Genomic DNA, 27,939 nt, shown 5'->3' with positions numbered 1-27,939 from the left:
ATTTAGCAACTTGCAGGCCTCCGCATAAAAATAGGCCCACCGTCATGATAGCATAATAAAGATCAGCCACCCAGCTGGTCACATGGTTGCCAATAAATCAGAAGTATTAACACTGTATTTCTATTGTCCTCACAAAATGGTGCAATGTGCCAACTTTTATGTATCTTTTATGTATCTAGTCATTGGAGCTGAAAGTGTTGGGGAGTACACGCCCACAGTGGCGGATCCAGGGTGGGGGCACTCGGGCCCGTGCCCCCCCTGTCATTTGTGGCCTCCCCCCGTCCCCGTCCCCCCGCGGCGTCGGCGCCGCACAGGGAGATGACGGGCGCCCGCTGAGATTGTGTTACCAGCGGGCGCCCGTCTCACTGCACAGCGGTAGCCGGAGCTCAGTACTGAGCTCCGGCTTCCGGCGCTGTCACTGCGCCGTGCGCTATGGGAGAGACGTCAGTCATGACGTCTCTCTCATAGTACTGAGGAGAGGACGCCAGCCAGGAGGAGGACTGCAGCGGCGCGGGAACGGGGCTCGGTAAGTATTATGTTTTTTTCTTCCTTAATGCAGCGGGGGCATCTCCTGGGGGAAAACTACGGGGGGACATTACTACTGGGGGGGCATCAACAAGGGGCATTACTACTGGGGGGGATTACTACTGGGGGCATTATAACTGGGGGCATTATAACTGGGGGCATCACTACTGGGGGGGCAGCTACTGGGGGCATTATTACTGGGGGGCACTTACAGGGGGCATTACTACTGGGGGGTCATCTATTGGGGGCACCTAATGGGGGACATTTTTACTGGGGGCATTATTACTGAGGGGCATCTACTTGGGGCATTACTACTGGGGGTGTCATCTATTGGGGGCAGCTACTGGGGGCATTATTACTGGGGGGTATCTACTGGGGGCATTACTACTGGGGGGTCATCTATTGGGGGCAAAGTCCTAGGGGGCATTACTACTGGGGGCAAACTACTGGAGGACATTATTACTGGGGGACATCTACTGGGGGCAAACTACTGGGGGGCATCTACTGGGGGCAAGCTACTGGGGGACATTATTACTGGGGGACATCTACTGGGGGCAAACTACTGGGGGGCATCTACTGGGGGCAAGCTACTGGGGGACATTATTACTGGGGGCCAACTACAAAGGTGGTAACTACTGGGGGCCTACTACAGGAGGGCATTACTACTGGCGGCTTAACTACAGGGGCATTACTACTTGGGGGCTAAACTACAGGGGCATTACTACTTGGGGGCTAAACTACAGGGGCATTACTACTTGGGGGCTAAACTACAGGGGCATTACTACTTGGGGGCTAAACTACAGGGGGGCCAAACTACTGGGGGCATAACTACAGGGGCCAAACTACTGGGGGCATTACTACTGGAGGCTAAACTATAAGGGGGGCATAACTACAGGGGCTAAACTACAATGGGGCAAACTACAGGGGGCATTACTACTGGTGGCTAAACTAGTGGGGGCATTACCACTGGGAGGCTAAACTAAAGGGGGGAGGTAAACTACTGGGGTCATAACTGCAGGGGCATTACCACTGGGGGCATAATGACTGGGGACATTACTACAGGCACCATTACTACTGGGAGCAATACGGGCATTGCATAAAGGACACCACTACTATGGGGTCTATATAAGGGGCACTACCAGTACAGTGGACATTGCATAATGAGGGCTACAACTGTGGGCATTGTATAAGAAGCGCCACCTCACATGCACCGAAGCCGCACGCAAATGTACTTGCCCCTTCCATGGTGCCCCCCCTATCATTTTCTTCTGGATCCGCCCCTGCACGCCCATGTGGCATGGCCACACCCACACAGGACTGGTGACAGTTCCTTCACTTTTCACTATAGGCCCTTCAGCCGTAGGCCCATGTGTCCCTTAATCTGCCCTGAATACTAGTGTTTGTAGTGTTTTTTTTTTAAATTGCCCTGCCCTGTTATTACTGAATTATGAAAACCATATTACATCAACTGTGAAAAGTTGTTTCTATTCTCTTCAGTCAATGATTCATAGTTATGCCCATCACTCTTACTTCTGTATCTATCCTTGCCTTAAGTGTTTTGCTACAAATTGCCCTGAATATAGAGCTTTATAACCATAACATAGATTTTATTAATGCAGAATAGGAACTAACCCTTTTTCTTTGGGAATCGTCACCATTATTAGAAACATAGAATGTGATGGCAGATAAGAACCACTTGGCCCATCTAGTCTGCCCCTTTTTTTTTTATCCTTTCGGCAATCTCAACCCTGTTTGAAGGTGAACCTTAATTCTTTGTAAGGATATTCATATGCCTATCCCAAGCATGTTTAAATTGCTCTACAGGCTTAGCCTCTACCACCTCTGATGGGAGGCTATTCCACTTATCCACTACCCTTTCTGTGAAGTAATTTTTCCTTAAATTTCCCCTGAACCCCCCCCCCCCCCCTCCAGTCTCAGTGTATGTCCTCGAGTTCTAATACTTCTCTTCCTTTAAAGAATGTTTCCCTCCTGAACTTTGTTAATACCCTTGATATATTTGAATGTTTCTATCATGTTCCCCCTTTCCCTTCTCTCCTCCAAATTATACATGTTAAGATCTTTTAGCCTTTCCGGGTAAGTTTTGTGATGTAGGCCATGCACCATTTTAGTTGCCCTTCTTTGTACACTCTCTAATGTATTTATATCCTTCTGGAGATATGGACTCCAGAACTGGACACAGTATTCTAGATGGGGCCGTACCAATGCAACCAAGCATCTGACTTGCCTTTCTCATTGCTTTGTTGCATTGATTTCCTGCCTTTAAGTAACTTGAAATAGTGACTCCTAAATCCCTTTCCTCCTCAATAGTTTCCATTATAGTACCCTTGATACTATATTTAGACTTTGGGTTTTTGGGACCCAAGTGCATGATTTTGCATTTTTTAGCATTAAACTGTAGTTGCCACGTTCTTGACCATTTCTCAAGCCTAGCTAGATCATCAATCATTTGTTTTACCCCTCCCGGAGTGTTTACCCTGTTGCATATCTTTGTATCATCTGCAAAAAGGCATACTTTCCCTTCAATACCATTTGCAATGTCACCATCAAAGATATTAAAGAGAACTGGACCAAGTACAGATCCCTGGGGTACTCCACTGGTAACATTCCCCTCCATAGATTGCACTCCATTTACTACAACTGTCTGTTTCCTATCCTGCTACCAGGTTCTTATCCATTTAACTGTTTTATAATCCACGCCCACGCTTTCAAGTTTATTTAGCAGTCTGCGATGTGGGACAGTGTCAAATGCCTTACTAAAGTCTAAATATGCTACATCTACAGCTCCCCCCATATCTATTATTTTCGTCACCGAGTCAAAAAAGTCAATAAGATTTGTTTGGCATGATCTCCCACCAGTAAATCCATGCTGTTTTGGATCCTATAAGTTGGTTGATTTAAGATATTCCACAACTCTTTTTTTTAATAGTTTTTCCATTACTTTACCTACTACTGATGTAAGGCTTACTGGTGTGTAGTTACTTGCTTCTTCCTTGCTTCCACTTTTGTGCAGTGGAACTACATTTGCTCTTTTCTAGTCCTCTGGAATGGCACCTGTATTTAGTGACTGATTAAATAATTCTGTTAACGGTGTAACTAGCACATCTTTTAGCTCTTTAAGTATCCTTGGGTGTATCCCATATGGCCCCATTGTTTTATCCACTTTTAGTTTTGAAAGTTCTGTTAGGACCTTCTCCTCTGTAAATGTACTTTCATCTACCTTATTTTTATGAATGTCCTTGCAACTTAACTGTGGCTCCATCCCTTCTCCTTTTGTAGTAAATACTGAGCAAAAATAATTACTTATGTGATCTGCCGTTGCCTTGTCTCCCTCCACCAAATGCTCAATCTCTGTCTTAAGTCTTATTATTCCTCCATTTGATTTTCTCCTTTCACTTAAAAAAAAGTTTTGCGTCCTTCATCTACTGACTGGGCCATTTTCTCCTCAGCTTCTGCCATTGCACATCTAATCGCTTTCTTAGCATCCTTCCGTCTGTCAAGATACACCTCTTTGTTGTTATTATTTTGAGTCTGTATTTCCTAAAAGCCATTTTTTTTGCTTTCACACTAGTTGATACTTCTTTTGTGAACCCTTTTGATACAAAGGTCTGTTGCACTTAGTATTGCACTTTTCAGTTTTTCCCACCTCTCCTGCACTCCTTCCAAGTTCCTCCAGTCCGCCAATTAATTACTTAAACATCCCCCCATTTTTGCAAAGTCCGCATTTCTAAAATCCAACACCTTTGTTTTTGTGTGACAGGAGTTGGATCCTGTCTTTATACTAAACCATATTGCTTGATGATCACTGGATCCCAGGTGCTCACCCACATGTATGTTGGATATCCTGTCACCATTTGTAAGAATTAAATCTAATATTGAATATTTGCAAGTGGGCACCCTCACCAGTTGTTTGAGAGATGCTCCCTGTAAGGAATGTAGAAATTTGCCACTTGTAGCTGAACTTGCAAAAGTAATGGTGGGAAGATACTTGTTCTCCAGCTATCATTCCACATATTCACCCATGTCTATCACATGCATATGCAGTGTAAAAACTTCCACATTCCTATGTATTGATGTATAACTGTGCTATTCAATATATATTTTATATATATATATATATATATATATATATATATATATGTAATGATATTAACACAGAACTGAACAAATATTAATAATATATAGTAATAGATTCCATTTTATGTACAGCAAGAGAGAAAATGTAGGGAACTTGCAATGCAGAAAATGTAGGGAACTTGCAATACATTCCTAGGTATTTAAGTATAACTGTGCTATTCAATATATATTATATATATATATATATATATATATATATATAATGATATTAACACAGAACTGAACAAATATTAATAATATATAGTAATATATTCCATTTTATGTATAGCAAGAGAGAAAATGTAGGGAACTTGCAAATGCTGATAAATCTATATACAGGTTGAGTATCCCTTATCCAAAATGCTTGGGACCAGAGGTATTTTGGATAACGGATTTTTCCGTATTTTGGAATAATTAGATACCATAATGAGATATCATGGTGATGGGACCTAAATCTAAGCACAGAATGCATTTATGTTTCATATACACCTTATACACACAGCCTGAAGGTAATTTTTGCCAATATTTTTTATAACTTTGTGCATTAAACAAAGTATGTGTACATACACACAATTCATTTATGTTTCATATACACCTTATACACACAGCCTGAAGGTCATTTAATACAATATTATTAATAACTTTGTGTTTTAAACAAAGTTTGTGTACACTGAGCCATCAAAAAACAAAGATTTCACTATCTCACTCTCACTCAAAAAAGTCCGTATTTCGGAATATTCCGTATTTCGGAATATATGGATATGGGATACTCAACCTGTACAATATTAAAATAAAAATACAGTATCCAGTTTTAGAATGTAAAGCAGTGGCACAAATTTGCCATGTATGGGATATTTAATAACAGACAGTGAAGCCTTCGTTGTGGTGAAACAAGTCACAATCGCTAACAAATAATTTGAATGACTGAAAATCTCAACATTGAAGTTGATCTTAAAGAATAATAATAATAATAATAATAATAATACGAATAATCAAAATCAACTATTTGCACATGATCTCATCAAGATGAGTGAAAGGAGAAATGTTACAGGTTTATATCCCATGCAAGTATTACTATACAAATACCTGTATTTCAGACTTTTTATACTTTTTTTTCTATGAAAGTAAATTATAGAATCTGCCACAAGTCTATTTGTGAATCTTACAATGCCTTCCTTTATTTAAAGGTGTTGGTTATACTGTATGTCTCACCTGATACTATTTCACCTGCAGGAGTCATTCTGGTCTAAATACATATGCTATGGACTGACACCTGGGACAGGGAATGGGGGCTATTCAACATGTTAAATTTCCCCGATTTGTCGATCCCAACCTAAAAATGATCGGGATTGGCAACTCGGGAATTTTTAACTTGCAGAATATCCCTGATTGCCCTACGTATCGATGATCATTGATGGCCGCTGATCGACATTTCCGATCGATGGATCAGACTGGATTAGGGATTTGGGGTAACGAGTCTAAGATGTATGGGCCCCTTTAGGAGTGCCTTGATGTGTGACCAGCACTCTCTATGAGAAAACTAATTTTTAGACACTTTTCAACCACTGCAGGATTTTGCTAACATTTGGGTGTAAATCCCATGTCAGTGTGGATAATCACTAGCAGCCCTCAAGTGCCCAACCATGGCCCTCATTCCGAGTTGTTCGCTCGTTCTTTTTCATCGCATTGCAGCGATTTTCCGCAAACTGCGCATGCGCAATGTTCACACTGCGACTGCGCCAAGTAAATTTGCTAAGAAGTTTGGTATTTTACTCACGGCATTACAAGGTTTTTTCTTCGTTCTGGTGATCGTTGTGTGATTGACAGGAAGTGGGTGTTTCTGGGCGGAAACTGGCCGTTTTATGGGTGTGTGTGAAAAAACGCTGCCGTTTCTGGGAAAAACGCGGGAGTGGCTGGAGAAACGGGGGAGTGTCTGGGCGAACGCTGGGTGTGTTTGTGACGTCAAACCAGGAACGAAACTGACTGAACTGATCGCAGTGGCAGAGTAAGTGTGGAGCTACTCAGAAACTGCTTAGAAATTTTTATTCGCAATTTTGCTAATCTTTCGTTCGCAATTTTGCTAAGCTAAGATTCACTCCTAGTAGGCGGCGGCTTAGCGTGTGCAATGCTGCTAAAAGCAGCTTGCGAGCGAACAACTCGGAATGAGGGCCCATGAACTAACACTGCATATACAATTTATTTTATTATTTATACTCTAAAACACATTTGGTTTTACATTTTCATTAAGTCAAAGAACACCCAATCTATGGGATAAATGAAATTTGCGGCGATGAGTTACCAAACATAACTGCAATATTGGACTATGTACATTACCGTCATTTACTGCAGTCAATCTTCACTTTCCTGTGCACCTCTACGCGGATGCAAAAGAAAATTAGCAAATTTACTGGTCACAAAGTTCATGAGGCACTTCTCAGCCACTGCAAGGAATTTCCATTTCATATTGTATTTGTCTGCTTAGTTTTACTGCAGTTGTTAAATTAAGGTTCATATGAAAGCTAAATCCATAAACATTACAATAGCAAAAGGTACAAACTACGCTATACTGCAAGCGGCAGATTCTTTAATGTGCAAGGTCCTGTTGCAGCTTTGTGCGTTGTGCTTCGGCAAACACTTACGGCAATCACAGTAAATAAAATATTGCTTCTTTTTGTTCACCCCTGAGCAATGTTTATTGTCCAGGAGAAGCATCGACAAGACCTCACCCTTAATTGAATTGGTCACTGAAAATCACGCAAAGAAAAAGCTTTCACAGTTCTGTTGAATAACCTCTATTTTACACATTATTGCTTAAAGCACTGTTTACCACACATGGTCTTCCAGGCACTCTAACTGAAGGGTTAAAGGGTCCATGTTCTTTACTCACTGTTATTTCTACAGAGACAAAGACGTCTCAAGGTTCCCATATAAAATTTATAACCATATGAAGCTACTCCCACGCCACACACTGAAACTATGTACTAACTGTGCCTTAGTTTCGACACGTACCCCTGTCCGTGTACGGAAGTCCTTATAAGGACATAGAGCTCGTGGTGCCCTCGTGCATTTCATGTTTCCGCTGTATGATATCCTGCATGTAGTGTCGTAAGTTAACTTCCTTAACCAATTATGTTCTTGCACGTATTGTATACACCCATGTGTCTTATCTACATAGTAAGCCGTAATTCCTATAATAAACAGAGTGATTCTTAACCAACAGCTGCGTGTTTATTCTTTGTGTTAAGAGTTGCTCTCACGGGTACCTAAGAGGTCATCACATCGAGGGGGTTAAAAGGCAAGATCCTAACAATCTGGGGGCTCGGAGCCGGGATCCAGACGATCGTCCCCTGACCGGTAAGATAGAGAATTTTGTTGTCTGTCTTGCTCACTAAGGGATTGCGACCATCTACTGGATCTGAACCCGTAGCGTGTTCTGGGAACACGTATGGTAATATCTGAGTCAAGGACTCGATAGTACTCATAGCATAAGAAAAGGAAAATTTAGGCGCCAATAACAGGTATCAGGGATACCTATAGAGGACCAGGGGTCCGTAAAAATGCCTCCTCGATATGATCACCTACTATTTCTTGTCATGACAAACTGATATCATTAGAGCTATAAGGACATTAATTGTACGGGTGGTAAGTGTACGTACATTTGGTGTCACATATTGTTGTACTGCTGTTGTTTTCTGTCCCCGGTAGTCTGTGTAGGGAATATGCACTCCCACATGTTACCAATGATCTATGATCAGATCAGCTGAATGCATACATAGACTATTGTTCCCCTTCCCTGTTATTTGTGAATTCTTTTAGAAATATATTGCGCGGGTGGTAAGTGTACGCGCATTATATGACATTGTGTTCGGAACAGTCTATGTTTTTATGATAAGATTGTTGCAACTTCACTTTAAACACGTTAGTTACTTGTTGGTAATATGGGATCAGACCAGAGTAAAGAGACTGAATACCCCCCTCCCCTCCCGGGAGAGACCTGCAAGGAATATGTTGCTCGTGTCTCCCCTACAAATTACTACCTTGTTAATCCCTGGCTAGACAACCTAGCTGGCTGGACAGAAGCCATGAAAAGTCCCGATCCCTTTCCCAGAGACGGGTCAAACTTGCCATTTTATATGGATATGGTGAAGGGCTTATGCCTTGAGGACAAGGAAGCTTGGCCGTGGTATGACCACGATCCTCAATGGGATATAACATATATGCGGCCGGGGGGAGAGCAGTGGCTTACCATAGCCCCTCATTGGCAGGATAGACCAAGAAAAGTCAGAACTAAGAACAGATCCAATACTCAGTCCCAACTCCATGCAAAAGAAAAAGACAGATTTCAAAAGTTAACTAACAACATCTGTCCCCCACCCTACAACCGCCTTTACCCATCTTTAACAGACGAGGACATCTTAGCCCTGTCCTCTGCAGTTATTCCAGCCCCGCCATCTGCCCCTACACCCCCGCCACCTCAGTCATCATCCATCTCCATCTCACTCTCACCCCCTCGCTCCGCCTATGCAACCACTCGTCAGTCAGCGGACTCCACAATTTTCACTAATGAAATCACTAGTCCTGGACATACCCGGTCCGGTAGACTCATTTCAGGGGCGGACGGCGGTGCACAGGGGACGGAGACACACATGCCTTTCATGACAGTGGGTGATCAACTATTAAAAAAACCTATTGAGGTTGAAGATTTAGACAGAATTATTAAGAACTGTCCCAAACCTACGGTAGCACCCAAGGGCTGCATCGCTTACTTAAAAAAGGCTTGTAATGGGCGCAGTTTCACACAGGAAGACATGAGACTTATCATAGACGGAGTCATAGATCATTACAACGGGTGGGATTGGAGCAAGGTGCCCACAATCAGTGCCCCTATAGCAACGGCTAATCAGACTGCCACTAATTACCCCCTCAATACACAGGACGGCATAAAGAAAATGTGGGATGAACTGAGTGAACATATGGACGCAGTGTTTAAAACCCGCTCGTCTCTCCCAGTAGCAGTAGCTTGCAAACAGAAACCTAGTGAGAATGTGACTGAATTCTGGAAGAGATTTAAAAAGTGTTGGTCAGAGGAGGCAGGTCTCACCCTAGTTAATACCGACAACTTACTCATTTCTACATTTATAAACAACTTGTTGCCATCCGTGACATTAACTGTAAAACAAAGTGTTTCTAGTTGGACCTCAGACAACATTGAGGTATTTAGTAAACACTTATATGAGAAGGAAGCAGCAGGCTGCTTTGACATTAAAAAGATTACTCAAAACGTACCGACCCACAGTTTTCAGAACCCCCGGGGGCAACACAGGAACCCTCGCCCCCATCGGGACATCCCACAGAATAGGGGTCCCCCTGCACCTCCAAACAGACGACACACATCCTGCTTTAATTGTGGAAAAGATGGACATTGGGCTAGGGACTGTCCTTACCCCTTTAATAAAACTAAACAACCATTGACTGAACCTGTCCCCACTAACAATACTCCCAGAGACGCCCCAAGGTTCCAAATTGACTGGCAGGGACAGCCCCGCTGACGGGGCCCGGAGGAGAGTGTCCCGACTTTCATGCAGCTCACTGGTCACTGGAAGGAGCCCCCAATGGTCAATCTAGGCATAAATGGAACAAGTGTCCCATTCCTGATTGACAGTGGAGCCACCACCAGTGTCCTGTGTAGGGACCATTACCATGGACCCTTGAGAAAGTCCGCTCCTTCAATGGGAATCAATGGGATACCCACAAAAGCTTACTCCACTGTACCTATCCCTATTGACACACCACGGGGACATTACATAGGTACTCACTCATTCACTGTCATACCTGACTGCCCAGTTAACCTGTTGGGAAGAGACCTCCTTACTGAACTACAGATAACCATTACCCCTACTGGTAAGGGTATGGACATAATCTCACCACATTTCCCCGTGATTACTGAAACCTCTGAACTAGACACCATAGACCCCCACGTATGGGCAGAAGGGCCCCTCGACACAGGCCTGATATCTTGTACCCCCTACAAGGCCACACTGAAACCTGATGTACACCCCGTTTACCAGAAACAATATCCATTGTCTAAAGAAAAAATGGATGGCCTTAAGCCCATGGTAGAGCAATTCCTGCAGCAAGGCATACTCAGACCTGTAGTTTCTCCTTACTGTACTCCTGTCAACCCTGTTGCTAAATCAGATGGCTCAACTAGATTTGTACAGGACTTAAGGGTAATTAACCAGCTAATTGTCCCCATTGCTCCCATAGTCCCAGACACTAACTCCCTCCTCTCAGCCATCCCTGCGAACGCTGTGCATTTTACCGTCATTGACTTGAAAAATGCCTTTTTTAGCATACCTGTTGACCCACAGACACAATTACTGTTTGCATTTTCTTTTGGGGGCCAGCAATTAACTTGGTGTAGGTTACCCCAGGGGTTCATAGACGCTCCTGTTGTTTACACCATTGTCCTCCAAGCCACTTTAAAATCATGGCACCCCCCCCAAGGTTCTGTCCTGCTACAGTATGCAGATGATCTGCTTCTCTGTAGCCAAACGGAGGAGGCCTGCCGAGAGGATGGTTTATCACTGCTACAATGGCTCTGTCAATGTGGACACAAAGTGTCAAAAACTAAAATGCAATGGTGTAAAAAGCAAGTTGATTATCTGGGTTTTGTCCTCACAGAGGGAGAGAGGAAGGTCAGTCCACAACGCATTCAGTCTGTACTGGGTCTGGTCCGCCCAGCCACTCAGAAGGAAATGCTGTCCTTTCTGGGTATGATAAACTACTGCAGACAGTGGATATCTGATTGTTCCTATTATGACAATATTCTGAGACAAGCCACACTAGCTGACAAACCCAGAGACATACAATGGTCACAAGAAATGTTGGATGCATACGAGAATTTGAAATGTTTGTTGATTAAAAGTCCGGCACTTGGCCTCCCCAACTATGTATTACCTTTTCATCTCTTTGCAAGGGACAACTGTAAAACCATGGCGGGGGTACTAACTCAAGAACATGGAGGTAAGCTGCGCCCCGTGGCATTTTTTTCTAAAATAATGCCCGTGTCAGTCCAGGGAATGCCTGCTTGTCTTCGAGCCCTGGCAGCCTGCGCAATGGTGGCTGAGATGGCCATGACTCTCACCCTAGGTCACCTTACTGTACTACATACCACACATAATGTAGTTACCCTACTTAAAGGCCTCCACACACAACATATGTCTGCCCAACGCCTTAGTGGCTACGAAGTACAATTGCTGGGAAATCCCTCCCTTACTATTAAGTATGCCAATGCAACTTCAGGCCCTGCCCCTATACTAAATGCTCTTCTTGGTCTCAAAGGTCCCCAAGACGACTTACCCGATGACCATGATTGCGGTATGACTATAGAGACTGAGACATCTCCCAGACTGGACATGTCCCCCATACCGGTACCTGATTCTGACCATGTCTTTGTGGACGGCTCTTGCACTAGACCAAATGACTCCACATACCAAGCAGGTTATGCCGTTGTGCGCCTGCCAAATGACGTTCTTGAGGCAAAGCCCATACCTTATCAATCTGCACAGGCTGCTGAACTCATAGCCCTAACCAGGGCATGTATTCTGTACCAGGATAAACCTGTCACCATCTACACAGACTCAAAATACGCCTACGGCGTTGTGCATGACCATGGAGTTATCTGGTCCCGCCGGGGTTTCATCGGAGCTGACGGTAAGAACATTTCACATGCCCAACTTATCACAGACTTACTTCATGCAATACTCCTGCCTAGTGACATTGCCATCTTACATTGTAGAGCCCACACTGGTGGGGCTGATGAAATTTCCAGGGGTAATGCTCTCGCAGATAGCTCCGCCCGTCAGGCAGCTCAGCTCCCTACCATACACCAAGCCATGGCCGTCATGACCCCACCCATGATAGATGATCAGTATCTACTTACTGAACTCCAAGTTTCTGCCTCCCCCAAAGATTTAGCTGATTGGTTGTTTCCAATAATGCAGAAGAATCCTAAAACAGGATTAATCTGCAAAGAGGGGAAACCATGTATACCTCAAGCAAGCGCTCCTTTGTTCATATCGCACTATCATGGGATTGGTCACAACAGCAAACATACAACACATACATTACTAGACAAAGATTTTTACATCACAGACGCGAGATTACTAGTTGACCAGTATGTTAGCAGATGCATTACATGCTTAAGAAACAACCCTAACAATCCTATGAAGGCAGCTCACCAACACCTGGCATATCCATTTTACTCATTTGCAAATTGATTTTACTCATATCCCAAACAAAGGGGCTAAACAGGAGTATGCCTTAGTTATAGTAGACATGTTTTCAAGGTGGCCCGAAGCATTCCCTACCAAGGTGGAGGATGCCAAGACTGTTGCTAGAATACTCACACAGGAAGTTATACCCAGGTGGGGCTGCCCATTACAAATAAATAGTGACAAAGGTTCAGCTTTCACGGCCAAGATCACACAGGCTTTGGTAAAGGCCCTACAGATAGAATGGAAGTTTCACATTCCGTATCACCCCCAAAGTTCAGGGGTCGTAGAGAGGATGAATAGGACTATTAAGGACAAGTTAAGGAAGGCCACGGGAGGTACCTTTCACAAATGGAAACAAGTCCTCCCTATCATTCTAGCAGAAATCAGGATGACCCCACAGAAGACTTTGGGATACTCCCCCTTTGAGATACTCATGGGAAGACCCTTTCCCACGCCCTGGGCAAAGAAACCCATGATAGTGCAAGAGGGGGATCTCGATCAGATCAGGGAAGAATATGTCAGGTCTCTCATAACCAAACTGACTGAAGTTGAGCATAATGTTGTTCGGAAAAATCCCTCTAATCCACAGGAACCAACTCACCCCTTCCAGGTGGGAGACAGAGTGGTTGTTAAGGTTCTCCCCAGAAACAAGGAACCAGGAGACTTCGCGTACGGTCCCGAAACAGAGGTTGTTGCAGTTACCAGAACAGCGATCCTTACCAAAGAAGGCCCTACCTGGATACATGCGTCCCGAGTGAAGAACATACCTAGACCAGACCGGGAAGGAAGACCAGAAGGGGTACTAACGGGAGTAGACAACTCTGACCCCCAACAGCAGGAAGAGGTACTAACGGGGGCAGACAGCCCTGACCTCCAGCAGGAAGAGGTACTAACGGGGGCAGACAGCCCTGACCTCCAGCAGGAAGAGGTACTAACGGGGGCAGACAGCCCTGACCTCCAACTTAACCAAAATGATGACTTCATACATGGAGAAGATGATGGTGAACCACGGACCATGCTGGGCTTGTGTTTCCCTGACTTTTATCGCAGTCCTGCCACTCCTCTGTAGAACTGAGGTGGCCATAACTGAGAAGGCAGGCATATATACCTTTTGGTATAATTCCTCTAGTACCGAGGTAGCCACCTACATAATAGACTATTGTACCATCGTCCCCTGTAAGTCCAAACGGTGGTCCTGGCAATGTGACCAATATGGGACACCACATTCTTCTAATCAGGCCTACATTTGTGTTACCAGCCCTAGTTGGGGGGGGGGTGTAACTCTTGGGGGGCTGTGGGGTGGAATTCAGGAATTAATTGGGGATATCAGCCCCCTGAGGCAGCTACCAGACGTGATAAAAACGGGGAATCATTGCTTTCTCGACTCACCCTTTATAGGAAAAATAAGTGTGATAGTCACTTTATACTAAGTATACGGCATCCTCAACCCACTGACGCTAGCACCTATGTTCTAGGTAAATACGGAGAATATCTATCACCTCGGAGACAATTTCTATTAAAAGATATGTTTAAGAACTCAGAATATCAGCCTAAAGCTAGTACCCAAAATAACCCCCTCAAACCCCATATAACCACATTCAACGACATAATAGCCATAGATAACCCCACCTTCGAAGACACCCTGGCTATTGAGACCGGGTTCTCTGACATCAATTTCTGGTTAGAATGGATGAAATATAGTGCCATCAAACATAATAAAAGTAACTGCTATGTTTGTGGCAAATCTAGACCTCACTTAGGTACAGTGCCCCTGAATATACCTCTATCCCAGGAGGGTTGTTTTTTCAGCCTCTACAACGGCACCAAGACCAATGACAGTGAGTGTGAAATGTGGAAAAGGGAATACCCCATACTATCAAAGAATCCCAATCCAGGTAACACCATAACTATTTATCCAGGAAATTATACCTGCTATGTGTCTAACGATACCCATGGTAGGAACGTGAAAACCTTCCCTCCAGGTTACTGCGCATCTAGAAGGACTACTGTCCTGACCAATCAGACCAAATCTCTAGGTGATATCTACTATATCTGTGGAGATATGAAATTAAGAACAAAATTAGATACCCCATGGAAAGGAGAATGTGCCCTGGCTAAGGTAATCATGCCCCTCCACATTCTCCCAGAGGAGGAGCAGCCTCCTTCTCCCATCACAGCCTCCAGGAGAAGGAAAAGGGAAAGCCCAGGAGGTAGTTTTGACCCACATGTGTATATTGATGCTATAGGAGTCCCTCAAGGGATCCCTGATGAATTCAAGGCGAGAGATCAGGTTGCTGCTGGTTTTGAATCTCTCATTCCCATAATATCCGTAAATAAAAATCTGGCCTGGATTAATTATATCTACTATAATCAGCAGAGATTTGTTAATGACACAAAAGATGCCCTTAAAGGTATAGCCGAGCAACTAGAAGCTACTTCCCAAATGACATTTCTAAATCGTATGGCCCTTGACATGATATTGGCAGAAAAAGGGGGCACCTGTGTCTATATTGGAAAGGTAGAGGGATGTTGTACCTACATACCTGACAACACTGGCCCCAATGGTAAGGTCACCTTGGCCATAAAAAAACTAGAGGATTTATCTGTAGAATTGAAAAAGAATTCCGGCATTGATAACCCCTGGAGCCAATACTTCGGGTGGTTTGAGAACTGGAAACAAGCACTTGTACAATTGGGAATCTTTATATTGATTACTCTCATTCTTATATGTGTTATTGTGTTCTGCATCCTACCATGTTGCCGACGGCTCACAACTAAGACCATCGAGAATAATCTCATGTATGAGTCTATAGCCTCACCACATGACAACTCACCTGCAGGCTATAAACAATATCTGGCCAAATACCGTTCAGGGAAACCTCCTCGGAAGAATCATATCATATGAATTTATGATTCTAAGAGGGGGTTGAAGGGTTAAAGGGTCCATGTTCTTTACTCACTGTTATTTCTACAGAGACAAAGACGTCTCAAGGTTCCCATATAAAATTTATAACCATATGAAGCTACTCCCACGCCACACACTGAAACTATGTACTAACTGTGCCTTAGTTTCGACACGTATCCCTGTCCGTGTACGGAAGTCCTTATAAGGACATAGAGCTCGTGGTGCCCTCGTGCATTTCATGTTTCCGCTGTATGATATCCTGCATGTAGTGTCGTAAGTTAACTTCCTTAACCAATTATGTTCTTGCACGTATTGTATACACCCATGTGTCTTATCTACATAGTAAGCCGTAATTCCTATAATAAACAGAGTGATTCTTAACCAACAGCTGCGTGTTTATTCTTTGTGTTAAGAGTTGCTCTCACGGGTACCTAAGAGGTCATCACATCGAGGGGGTTAAAAGGCAAGATCCTAACACTAACAGTCCAGGTTTTAAGGATATCCATGCTTGAGCACAGGCATAGGTGTCAGAACAGGGGGGGCAAGGGGGCGGCTCACCACTAGCCTCCCCAAATAATTGACAGGCGCCAGTCAATAAACGGACCAACCGAACAACTGTTATGCTTACCATAGGAACAGCTGACTATGACATCACAACTGGGTGGGGAAATTTAAATGCACGCCCAGTTGTGGTGTCTGGCCAGACATATTGGGTGGTATTCAATTGTTTGAAAAGTCAGTTGGGTGTCTGTTTTTGTTCCTATCTAACAGACAGGGAAAAAACAGACACCCAACCGACTTTTCAAACAATTGAATTCCCCCCATTGAGTGGCAGAGCCTGGACGCTTGATCGGTGGGCCGGTCAGGTGTGTACCAAGCCTTTGAGTGCCTTGAGGACTGATGGGGAGATTTCTCAAAGTTTGGAGAAAGATAAAGTGGAGAGAGATAAAGTACCAGCCAATCAGCTTCTGCCGTTTTTTCAAACAGAGCCTGTTATATAGCAGTTAGGATCTGATTGGCTGGTACGTTATCTCTCTCCAAGGCTTAGTACAGATGGAGCCATCTTTATCTTGGCCTTTAATAGGATTGATCCCTTGATGTATTCTTCTCTCTGTATTGTATTGCAGCTGAGAACAATAGATGAAGGGTTTATGCTAATAAACCATGGTGTGCCTAGGTGCAGCAGATAAGCCAAGATGAGCCTAGAGTTTGGGAAACACTGGCTTAAACCAAAGTAACAATAAAAAATAAAATGAAATAATGTATCGATGATTACTCACGATTTTCTGCCTTAATTGGAGGAATTTGGCTTATCTTCTCAGGGGACTCTGGACTTTCCATCTTTGACAAATTTTCAAAATTCATAATAAACATCATGGCTACACCCTCCTGGTTCTTCACTGGAATGACATGTGTGCTGCAAACAAATGTTGACCCTGAAATAGAGAAAATTATTCAAAATGATGTGAGTATGGTACACTAGATGTTATAATGTTGACATTTCAATTTAATTTTGAGTCCTTAAATGGAATGTTTAAGAATTAATATTTAATGATTAAATCCTATTTATGGCTGGGAAATGCAGAACAGAAGCTTGGTGTTTCTCTTATTATAATATCATGATATGTTATTCTTTGCAATGATTTTAGCATTTTAAAAAGGGCAACTACTGTCAGGTGGGAGTATACGTCTCTGGATTAATGACAGATCAGAGGATCCCATTTTTTTCTCCAAAAATAAAACAGCTACATAATGGGGTAAGGTGCAAATCAGGGAGATTGCTAGATTTGTCAGGGAGTCAGGAAGTTTGCACTATGTCTGGGAGCCCCCATGACAATCACAGAGAGTTGGCAAGTACAGTATGACTGAAAGTACCTAATCGCTCAAAAATGATAAAAAAAAGTAAGGCAATATACTGTAGGCCTACTGTACTTCATCCTACTCTAAAAGATATGAAAATATTTTTTTTTGTTTTGCTCCACTATATACGGATTATTATACATGTATTTCAAACAGTAGGGCTCAAAATAGCATTACATATTGGTGCAATATTTGCAATAATGTTATGCCCATAGTAGTGCCCTAGTTTATTTGATGAACCGTCAGTTCCCTAGTTCACATAATGTCACACTGTAGAGCTGCCAGTATACATTATGCAACAGGCTACCACCAAATTACATTATGACATAGAATCTGAGTTCATATTATGCCACATTAGAGTGCTCACTGTTCATATTATGCCACATTAGAGTGCTCACAGTTCATATTATGCCACATTAGAGTGCTCACAGTTCATATTATGCCACATTGCAGTGCCCCAGTTCATATTATGCCACACTAATCATATTGTGACACATTACAGTGCCCTAGTTCAAATTTTGCAACTTTATAATGTCCTCAGTCTAGTTTATTTTATACCTCATTACAATGAGCAGGTCCAGAGGCATAACTAGATTTGTAGGCCCCAAGGCAAAAGTTTCTAAGGGACCCTATTTACCACCCATTGGTGAAAAATGTATATAACACATGGAACTATGACAGGGAAAGTGGGCTCCTCACAGCTCTGCGCCCCATTAGCTACACTCCCTGCACCTATGGTAGCTATACCCTTGCACCCTGATATCTGTATATAATAGATGAGTTTGTACTCTTGGGTCAGAATAGACAATATCATTAAGAGATATGTTAGCATTGTATGTTCATGGAAAACAGCCAGAATGAAACATGATTCTTGAAGACAAAATTAATCTAGGAACATAGAAACACTGGCGTATTTATTATGGGTGTAGTGTGTGCGGTGCACGTGGGCCCCCGGAGTCCAGGGGATCCCAAAACCTACACTAATTTTTTTCAATACCCTCCCTCAGCGACGGACTGGGGCTCTAAATTGGCTCGGGCATTCGTGGGTGCATGCGCACGTCACGGGGGCGTGCTGCGAGTCATGGGGGCGTGGACTCGTGGCACGCCCCTGTTACCATGACAACGCTTGCTGAGGGCGGGGGCGTGCTGCGAGTCCGTGGGCGTGGACTCGCGGCACGCACCCATTTCCATGGAGACCGATGGGGGCGGCAGAAGCAGAGAGCCGGAGGCTGCGCAGTGCGCGGCCTTCCCGGCTCTCTGAGGGACCGGATCGGCCCACCTGCCCATTGGCTCTTCTTGCTTGTGCCAGATGGCCAGTCCGGCCTTGCCCTCCCTCCGGAGTCCTGCGTCAGCAGCAGTGTCAAAGTCAGAAAAATATCACGCTACACATTGCCATATTTGCACCTCATGCGTGTCCCCGCTGCGAGTGCATGAGCTCTCCCGTGCGTGCGCATACTCGGTGTTGCGTGCACCCGCAGGCGCACGGTGTGCGCATTTACGGTAAAGTTTATGTGCGTCTAGCGGGCGACTCGTTCGTAACATATCTTAACTATATAGTGTATTTTGTAGATTATGGTCCCTTTGATAGAATCTGAAAGTTTAGTTAAGGTAGCATGTTCATAGACAAAGAGATCCCTCTTTGTTTGATACGAAGGGTCAGACAGGGGTTATACAGTGATGTTTAGTATCCATCGGAAGAGTATTTAATTAGCAATATTCCGGTGTTGGTTTGAAGCAGATTAACCGCTCGTGCGAATAGTTATGGACATAAGAAGTTTATGGACATTTACTATTATTTGCACTTTATTATCCATGCGGCGGGAAACCCAGTTTCCCACCCACCTGAGCAGTTGGAAATAGTCACAGCCCACCTGTATGAATCAACCTATGACCTTTTGTTATAATGCGAAGACGAATTCCTGTGTCCAATGAACAATAAGAATATAGGGACCATTGTACTGTATTATGTGTAGGGTATAAAAGGACAAGCCACTCTGGGCCAGCTCTCTATTCTCTTCAACGGTTCTCACCACTGATAATCGGGAGCTGGATATCCAGAGGCGCATGCGATTGTTTCCCTTGAGCGTAAGTTTCTCCGCAACCATATTGCCTTTATTGTTATTGTGAGCCATATCTCTCTCTCTCTCCTCTCCTCTTTCTCTCTCTTTCTCTTAAGTGTTATTGTACTGCTATTGTATTTCATGTGTAGTTATCTGGTTAGGTAGTCAATGTTATTTTTGTAGTGTATGACTTGTATTGTATTATTCTTTTGCAAATAGAACGTTCATATAAGGTGTTAGAACCTAATACCGGTACCTGTGTATTTATTATATTTCTAAGTATTCTCAGAGCGTCGGAGACGCTCGTACAGCTTTCAAGTTAATAAGGTTACACTGTGTTACATTTACACCCTATCACTGCACCAAGGTTTATTGCATAAATACATTTTTTATGGTATAGTTATAAAGGTTTAACATCGTGAGCATCAGCGCCGCTTGTGATCTCCTCGTGGTCCCAAGCGTCCGCTGCGCTAGTAGCATATCATTACGTTAGTCGGCAGCCTATAGCGTGCCTGCCTGTGATCTCTTGGCCGTGAGCGAACGTGACGCTCGAGCGTCTCGACTACGGCTAAGCGATTGTTACGCAACGTGCGTACCCTTACGGTATACCATACGCCAATAGCGTACTGTGTTCTTTCACCTTTTTAGAGGGTTTTAAGTAAGATAAATATTAGGCTTTATCAATTGGCGGCTCGTCCGTCCTTCACATATCTGCACTAGGTAATTTCAGCAGACATTATCCATCAGCAAAGGGCGGGAGGTCATATTCCTCGTCGCGCTGACCGGATAAGCGTCTGCTTCGCTTAGTGAAGGGTGCTGAAGGAATCCGGAACCGGAGGTAAGAACAATACGCTAGTGTCTTTTAAAACTGTTTATTTCTATCTTGCGTACGCACGCACGCATATATCTGCATTTCTTTTCATTCGTGTATTTTCATATCACTCTCCTGTTTGCCATTTCACAATTGTTAACGGGCTAAGAAAGATTTGTTGCTATCAGTAGTTAAAGAATAAAGGTAATACATTTATGGGGTAATTTTTTAAAGCACGCACACAGCTTTGCCTAAAGATACAAGGAGAGATCTGTGTGGTGCTCGGTAGATGATCGAGGATCACCTACATTGATAAACGTGTTAATTGTGTTACGGTGGATATCTGCCTTGCGTACACGTGTTTCTAACAAAAGGGTTAGACTAGTGTACGCAACGTAAAGGCCGACGCACGCAGCGTATATTACGCAACGGAGTGTCCGGGTACGCCCACGTAACTCAAATCACACGATAGTATTATTTTAACAGGCGAAAAGGTGGCAACGCGATAAATAGCGCAAGTCAATTTTAGTGTCCGAAATTTAAACTAATAGATCCTTCTCTAAATTTACGACTCATCTGGTCTAAAGGAAAGAAATTTCTGCGCAGAAATAGAAACAAAAGTAAAGTGTACATGTGGTGAGTGAGTGTTTGCATATATATATGTTTTTACAATTTTTGGGTTGAACCACAAGAAGTCGAGTTCTCGTGAGGTACATACATGTAAGTGACGTGCATGGTGGCTGGGGAGGCATCCCTTGTTAAACATAAATTTGAGCATTAGAGTATAGCAGACCAGGAGGTCTACTGTAGCACAGACCAGGAGGTCCGGAACAGACCAGGAGGTCTAGGTACAGCAGACTAAGAAGTCCGCTATAGAGAAAAGAGCACAACCCAGGGGGTTGGTGCAGAACCCATATAGGCCATTAAAGCTCTGGCTGAAGGAATTCGCAGCCGCAATTTTCGATTCCACTGGTCGCTCCGCACATAAGATTAGTTGCTTATGTGCCGAACGATTGTACCGCACGTAATTGTGTGCATTAGTTAGTAATCTGACCCAGTGCCATTTGCGTACGAAAGGGGTCATAAACGCTATTTGTACATTCTAACGTGATTTGTGTAAAATTTTTTATTTTAAGGGAGGTTCGCTGGTCACTCAGGAACTATCCAGCAACCAATAGTTACTGGAAAGAGTAAGTGCTCTTCGGATCACCCTCGCATGTTCCAGTAAATAGCGGTTCAGGTCGCAGGGGCCCTGGGTCGAGTACGCCAGCGCTAAGGCAGTGTGTGGGCGTATTGGTCGGCGTGGGCGAGTGAGTGGGGTACTCGGTAAACAGCCACCGTCGGCCTATCTTGAACATCTTGGTTTTTGTAAGGGTTCGCTGAAGACCCTGATTGAAGGTCAGAGGTAGTGAAAGCAACACCTGCAAGTTATGGGGGCCAGTTGTTCAGGTAGGGGGCGATCAACCTCGGTTCGGGTTGATTCAGTAAACCGACCAATCGGGTCGGCAAGGTATGTAATGTGTGAAAAATACGGTTCACACACAGAGGTTTTATGTGATGAATGGGAAAGAATGACTGTACATGACGGGGAGAAGTTCCCAAGAGTAGGCAGCTTTAGCCCAGATGTGTTACTAAATCTAAGGAGAAGGATATGTCTCATTAAATCAGCAAAGAGACGGATCAAACATTATGATTATTTACAGTTATGGCAACAGGAGGGTGAAATACAGAGAGGATTGGCTCAGGCGGCGGGATCTAACCCTATCAGGAAACTGATAGCTACGGCACCACCGCCACCTTACATAACGGGAGAGAAGTTGGTTGCGGAGAATGACGCACTAATTTGTAATAAACAGGCACTTAGTAACTGCATAAATGTTAAGGATAATATGAATAAGATGAGTAATGCAAGTATTAACCCGTGCAAGTTGTACCCTCTTTTAAACTTTCCCCAGGAGTGTGATCAAGAGGACGAATCGGCAACAATATCGGCGCTCTCTCTAGCAGCCACCATATCAGAAACAGCAGTAGGCACGTCCCAACCCCCGAGATTAGTATCAAAAGCCCCTAGCGGAGGGACAGGTGAGGTCGTATCAACGGGTAAGTACGGCACCATACACTATGCTGAAACCATTTCACCACAAGCTGTAGAATCTATTCAGAATGATGTAAGTAGACTTGATCCCGTTAGGGTAATAGCAGTGCCAAATGGGAAAACGGACACTTCAGGAGTCACTCCTGTCAGAAACATTGCCATGCACTGCCCATTTTCCCGAATGGAATTAAGAGCAATAGTGTCTGAATTCCCTGACCCTAGAAAAGATCTAGTTGCTAGCCAGAAATACATTAGAGACCTAGGGAATACGGTAGAGCCTAATAACAAAGACTGGCAGATATTGCTGAGGGCATGTTTACCCTCCAATGTCGACTCAGCACAATTTTTAGCTGACTGTAAATTAGATGAGGATGTACCCCTTACGGATGTGTACAACCAAGACAATGTAAAGAGAATAAATTTACAGTTAAAAGAGTATTTTCCAGCTGTAGTTAAATGGAACAAGATTTTCTCCATAAAACAAAAAGAGGCAGAAACAGCTGCTGACTATTTTCACAGGGCATTACAGGAAATGGCTAAGTATACAGGCATAGAAGACATCAAGACAAATGTAAATCATAGAGAAGTAGCAGTATCTGTGTTAATGGATGGATTAAAGGAGGTATTGAAGGCTAGGGTACAGACCACGCAACCATGTTGGCGAGGTCTGTCGGTGGCTACTTTAAGAGAGGCCACCCTTGATCACGATCGGAATATAACCAAACACAGGGAGTTACAAAGTGATAAATTAATGACCGTAAGTATACAGGCCCTGACTACAAGGCAACCTTTGTATAAATCTCCAAACCCTGTGGGTAAGTCAAATGTGGTAACCTGTTATTTCTGTCATAGAGAGGGACACTTTGCACGAGACTGTAGAGTGGAAAACACACAAATATCATATCAACCCCCTAGACAACGACATGACACACGAAATTGGGATCAGGGACCGCAGAGACGGAGTCATGAGCCACATGCAGGGGAAACAAAAAGGTATCCCCCAAAAAGAGACTGGCAAGTCTCGGGTAGTTCCCATTTACCCCCTTCTCAAGTAGTTGCTGCCAGCGCGATTCAGGGAGGTCACCATACCCAATAGGGGTGTGGCCATACCTGTAATCTGCAGCCAGTTAAATTGATTGCTAGCCTTGGAAGTGAACCCGAGGTCACAATTGATGTAGCTGGTAAATCATTAAATTTCCTTGTAGATACGGGGGCGGCCAAATCAGTGATAAATTCGACAGTGGGCATGAGAACCACTGGTAAGACAATTCCAGCCATGGGAGTAACGGGAGTAGTCCAGCACTACCCTGTTAGCAAACCAGCAGAGATTACAATAGGGCCTTTGCATACCAAGCATTCCTTTTTGCTGGCGGCATCGGCACCGACTAATCTCCTGGGAAGAGATTTATTGTGTAAAATGGGGTGCGTCATTTATTGCACTCCTGAAGGTGTATTTTTAGACATACCTGAGAATCACGCTCAGGAAGTGCGAGACATGCTAGACTCCCCATAAAAATTAATGTCCCACACAGTTATATTAAATAGGAATCCATCCCAGGTAGAAGAAATGACATCCCAAATACCAGAGTCACTGTGGACTAAAGATGGACAAGACACTGGATTAATGGCAAACGTAGCTCCAGTAGTTGTGCAAGTAAAAGATGGTAGGATAGCTCCAAAAATCCCACAATACCCTCTGAAGCCAGAGGTGGAGTTAGGAGTTTACCCAGTAATAGAGCGCTTGCTACAACAGGGCATTCTGGTAAGAACATCCAGCACTGCCAATAGTCCCATCTTCCCTGTGAAAAAGAGTGGGGGGAGGGGTTACAGGCTAGTGCAGGATCTAAGGGGGATTAACAAAATAGTTGAGAGTCAATTCCCCGTAGTGCCAAATCCAGCTGTCATCCTTATGCAGATCCCTCCCACTGCGAAATTTTTCACTGTTATTGACCTCTGCTCCGCCTTCTTTTCGGTACCCCTGCATCCTGACAGCCAATATTTGTTTGCATTTACATACAGAGGAGTCCAATACACATGGACTCGATTACCGCAAGGTTTCATAGACAGTCCAAGTATATTTTCACAGACTTTGCATGATTGTTTACAGTCTTTCCAACCAGAGAGTGGATCAATATTGATACAGTATGTGGACGATTTACTACTGTGTTCAGATTCACTGGAAGCGTCCCTAAAGGATACGAAACAGCTCCTGTTTCATCTTTCAGACACAGGACACAAGGTTTCCAAAGACAAACTACAATTATGCCAGCCTAAAGTAAAATATCTGGGACACTGTCTAACACAAGGACTGAGACACCTGACCGCTGATAGAATTCAAGCAATTAGAGACATGACTCTGCCACAAACCCAGCAACAGATCAGAACGTTTTTAGGAATGTGTGGGTATTGCCGTAACTGGATCCCAGGTTTTTCCATTCTAGCATTACCCTTGCAAGAGATGGTCTCATCAAACAAACCTGATCGGATTTCGCATACAGACGAATCCGAGATGGCATTTGAGAGACTTAAACAGTGCCTAACGCAGGCACCAGCATTAGGTATGCCAGACTATGGGAAACCCTTTGAGCTATACGGAACAGAAAGTGCTGGTTGCGCGGCAGGCGTCCTAACCCAAAAGCACGGTGATGCCAGCAGGCCGGTAGCATACTACAGCGCTCAGCTAGACACGGTAGCGCGATCCCTCCCCACATGCTTGCGAAGTGTCGCTGCGATAGCATTGCTAGTTACAAAAAGCGAAGATGTAGTGCTAGGACACAATCTCACAATTCATACACCACATGCAGTGTCAGCCTTGCTGAATTCTGCCCAAACCAGGCACGTCTCATCAGCGCGGTTTACAAGATGGGAATTGGCATTAATGGCCCCCGTAAACATCACCATAAGGAGATGCAGTGCATTAAATCCTGCAACATATCTCCCAGGTGTGCCTGGACAGGCACAAAGGGTGGAGGACGAGAGTGATGGGGAAGGAGGATTTAATACAAGGGATGACACACATGATTGTATGGAATATTTGACCCAAAATTTCACGGCAAGGCCTGATATCAGTGACAACCCACTGGAAGATGTAGATTTTACTTTTTACACTGACGGTAGTTGTCACAGACAGACGGACTCGGGAGACTTGTGTACTGGATACGCAGTCGTAGATGACCAAGGCACCATAGAAGCAGAACCGCTAGGCCCACCTCACTCAGCCCAGGTTGCTGAACTGGTTGCCCTAACCAGAGCATGTGAATTGGCTAAGGGCAAGTCAGCCAATATCTACACCGATTCTAGATACGCCTTCGGGGTAGTCCATGATTTCGGAGCCCTATGGCGCCTCAGAAATTTCATGACGGCAGCTGGTACACCGGTAGCGCATGCAGCTCACATCAAAAGACTTCTAACAGCGATACAGTAACCTGACAGAGTGGCTGTTATCAAGTGTAAAGCACATACATATAGCCAAGACCCAGTATCACTTGGTAACAGCCGAGCAGACGAAGCTGCTAAGTTAGCAGCTGGTACCCCCAGACAGACAGACACCACACAATTGATGGTATTCAATACCATCAACACACAGAAGTTGTGTGAAATGCAAAATTTGTGTTCCACACAGGAAAAGGCAGTCTGGAAGGCAAAAGGATATGGCCAGGAGTCCTCAGGACTCTGGACAGATGGACAGGGTAAACCAGTGGCCCCCAGAACATATCTTCCATGTTTAGCTGAAGCAGCACATGGGCTGACTCATCTGGGCAAGTAGGGAATGTGCAAGTTGGTAAGAGCATATTGGTGCGCCCCAGGATTCTCATCCCATGCAGGTAAGAGAGCAATGTCATGCCTTACCTGCTTGAGGAAGAACATCAGAAAGGCAATACCAACAGAACCATCCCATATCCCACCTACAGGCGGCCCTTTTCAGGTAATACAGATTGATTTTATACAACTACCCCCTTGTCGAAATTTGAAATATGTACTTGTTTGTATAGATGTGTTTTCAAATTGGGTCGAAGCATTTCCGGCGGCCACAAATACCGCTATGTTTACTGCTAAGAAAATTGTGCAGGAATTTGTGTGTAGATATGGTATCCCTAGAATAATTGAAAGTGATAGGGGTACCCATTTTACAGGTGATGTCTTTCAAGGAATGTGTAAGTTGATGGGAATTGATAGTAAGCTGCACACTCCATATCGCCCCCAGGCGAGTGCGAAGGTGGAAAGAGTGAACAGCACTATTAAAAATAAATTGAGCAAAGTTATGGCAGAAACAGGATTAACATGGCCAGAAGCTTTACCCATTGTACTATACAGCATCAGAACCACTCCCAGGTCCCCTCTTAATCTGTCCCCCTTTGAAATTCTGTTTGGTCGACAACCGCATGTTATGATTAACCCTCAGGATGATTTGAAGTGTAACAATGAAGTGACTGTAAAATACCTGGTTAACATGAGTAAACAGCTAAGGAATCAAAATGACAATCTGAAGTTAGTGATTCCTGATTTGCCAGATAGTAATTGTCATGACATTGAACCTGGGGATTATGTAATGATACGGAATTTTCTACGCTCAGGTTGCCTTATTGACAGATGGGAAGGACCATACCAAGTCTTATTGATTAGCACGACAGCATTGAAGGTTGCCGAGAGAGAGACTTGGGTTCATTCGTCCCATTGTAAGAAGGTTGCTGATCCAAAGAGGTCCCGTGATAAAGAACAGACGGTAGAGGAAGTTGTATCACTGGAGTGTCTGTTTCAGGAGGACTGAGACGGCACCTGAGCATTGAGAAAATAAGATCGGAGACAGTTGTCGATCCCCTGTTCCCTTTTATTGTTTTTCTCCACTTCCCATCCCATCTCCCTCAAGTATTTCTTTCCCCCTTCTCATTCTTCTCCATTTCCTCCTATAAGATGGACTTGCCCCAAGAGACTGTGATCCGGATTTTTCTGTTGACCATGATGTTGACCAGAGCAGTCTGTTCCGGCGAGAGTACCATGGAGGTCGAGAGAGGTTCTGGAATGGGTTCTGATGACAGAGATGGAGGCGTAGATTTCCAAGAACAACATAATCACCGAGTAAAGGCGAGTATCAGAAAACGATCTGGTAGCATTGACAATAGAAGAAATTGTGAAGGATTGTTAGCTGAAGAGAACTGTATCTGTAGGCTCTGTGACAGTGTAGTTGAGGATGGGTGTATCAAGAAATGCCAATCCAGTTTTAATATCCACATGGACCGGCATCCATTGAGTGACTATCACTCCTTAGTGGG

The 27,939-nt window shown here is 44.1% G+C and overlaps 1 protein-coding gene across 2 annotated transcripts in view; it reads right to left on the bottom strand.

The window, feature by feature from the left end:
- KCNH7 (potassium voltage-gated channel subfamily H member 7) overlaps positions 1-27,939 on the bottom strand; it is a 930,127-nt gene that overhangs the window by 441,572 nt on the left and 460,616 nt on the right. For both annotated transcript variants that reach the window (XM_063933624.1, XM_063933625.1), the window contains one exon: positions 17,124-17,279. In XM_063933624.1, the coding sequence (XP_063789694.1) occupies positions 17,124-17,279 (156 nt within the window). The remainder of the gene's footprint in view (positions 1-17,123; positions 17,280-27,939) is intronic.

Source organism: Pseudophryne corroboree, chromosome 7 (genome assembly GCF_028390025.1).
Source record: "Pseudophryne corroboree isolate aPseCor3 chromosome 7, aPseCor3.hap2, whole genome shotgun sequence".
Lineage (NCBI taxonomy): Eukaryota > Metazoa > Chordata > Amphibia > Anura > Myobatrachidae > Pseudophryne > Pseudophryne corroboree.
The sequence above is the reverse complement of the archived record's forward strand: the minus strand, read 5'-3'. Positions and strand labels throughout refer to the sequence as shown.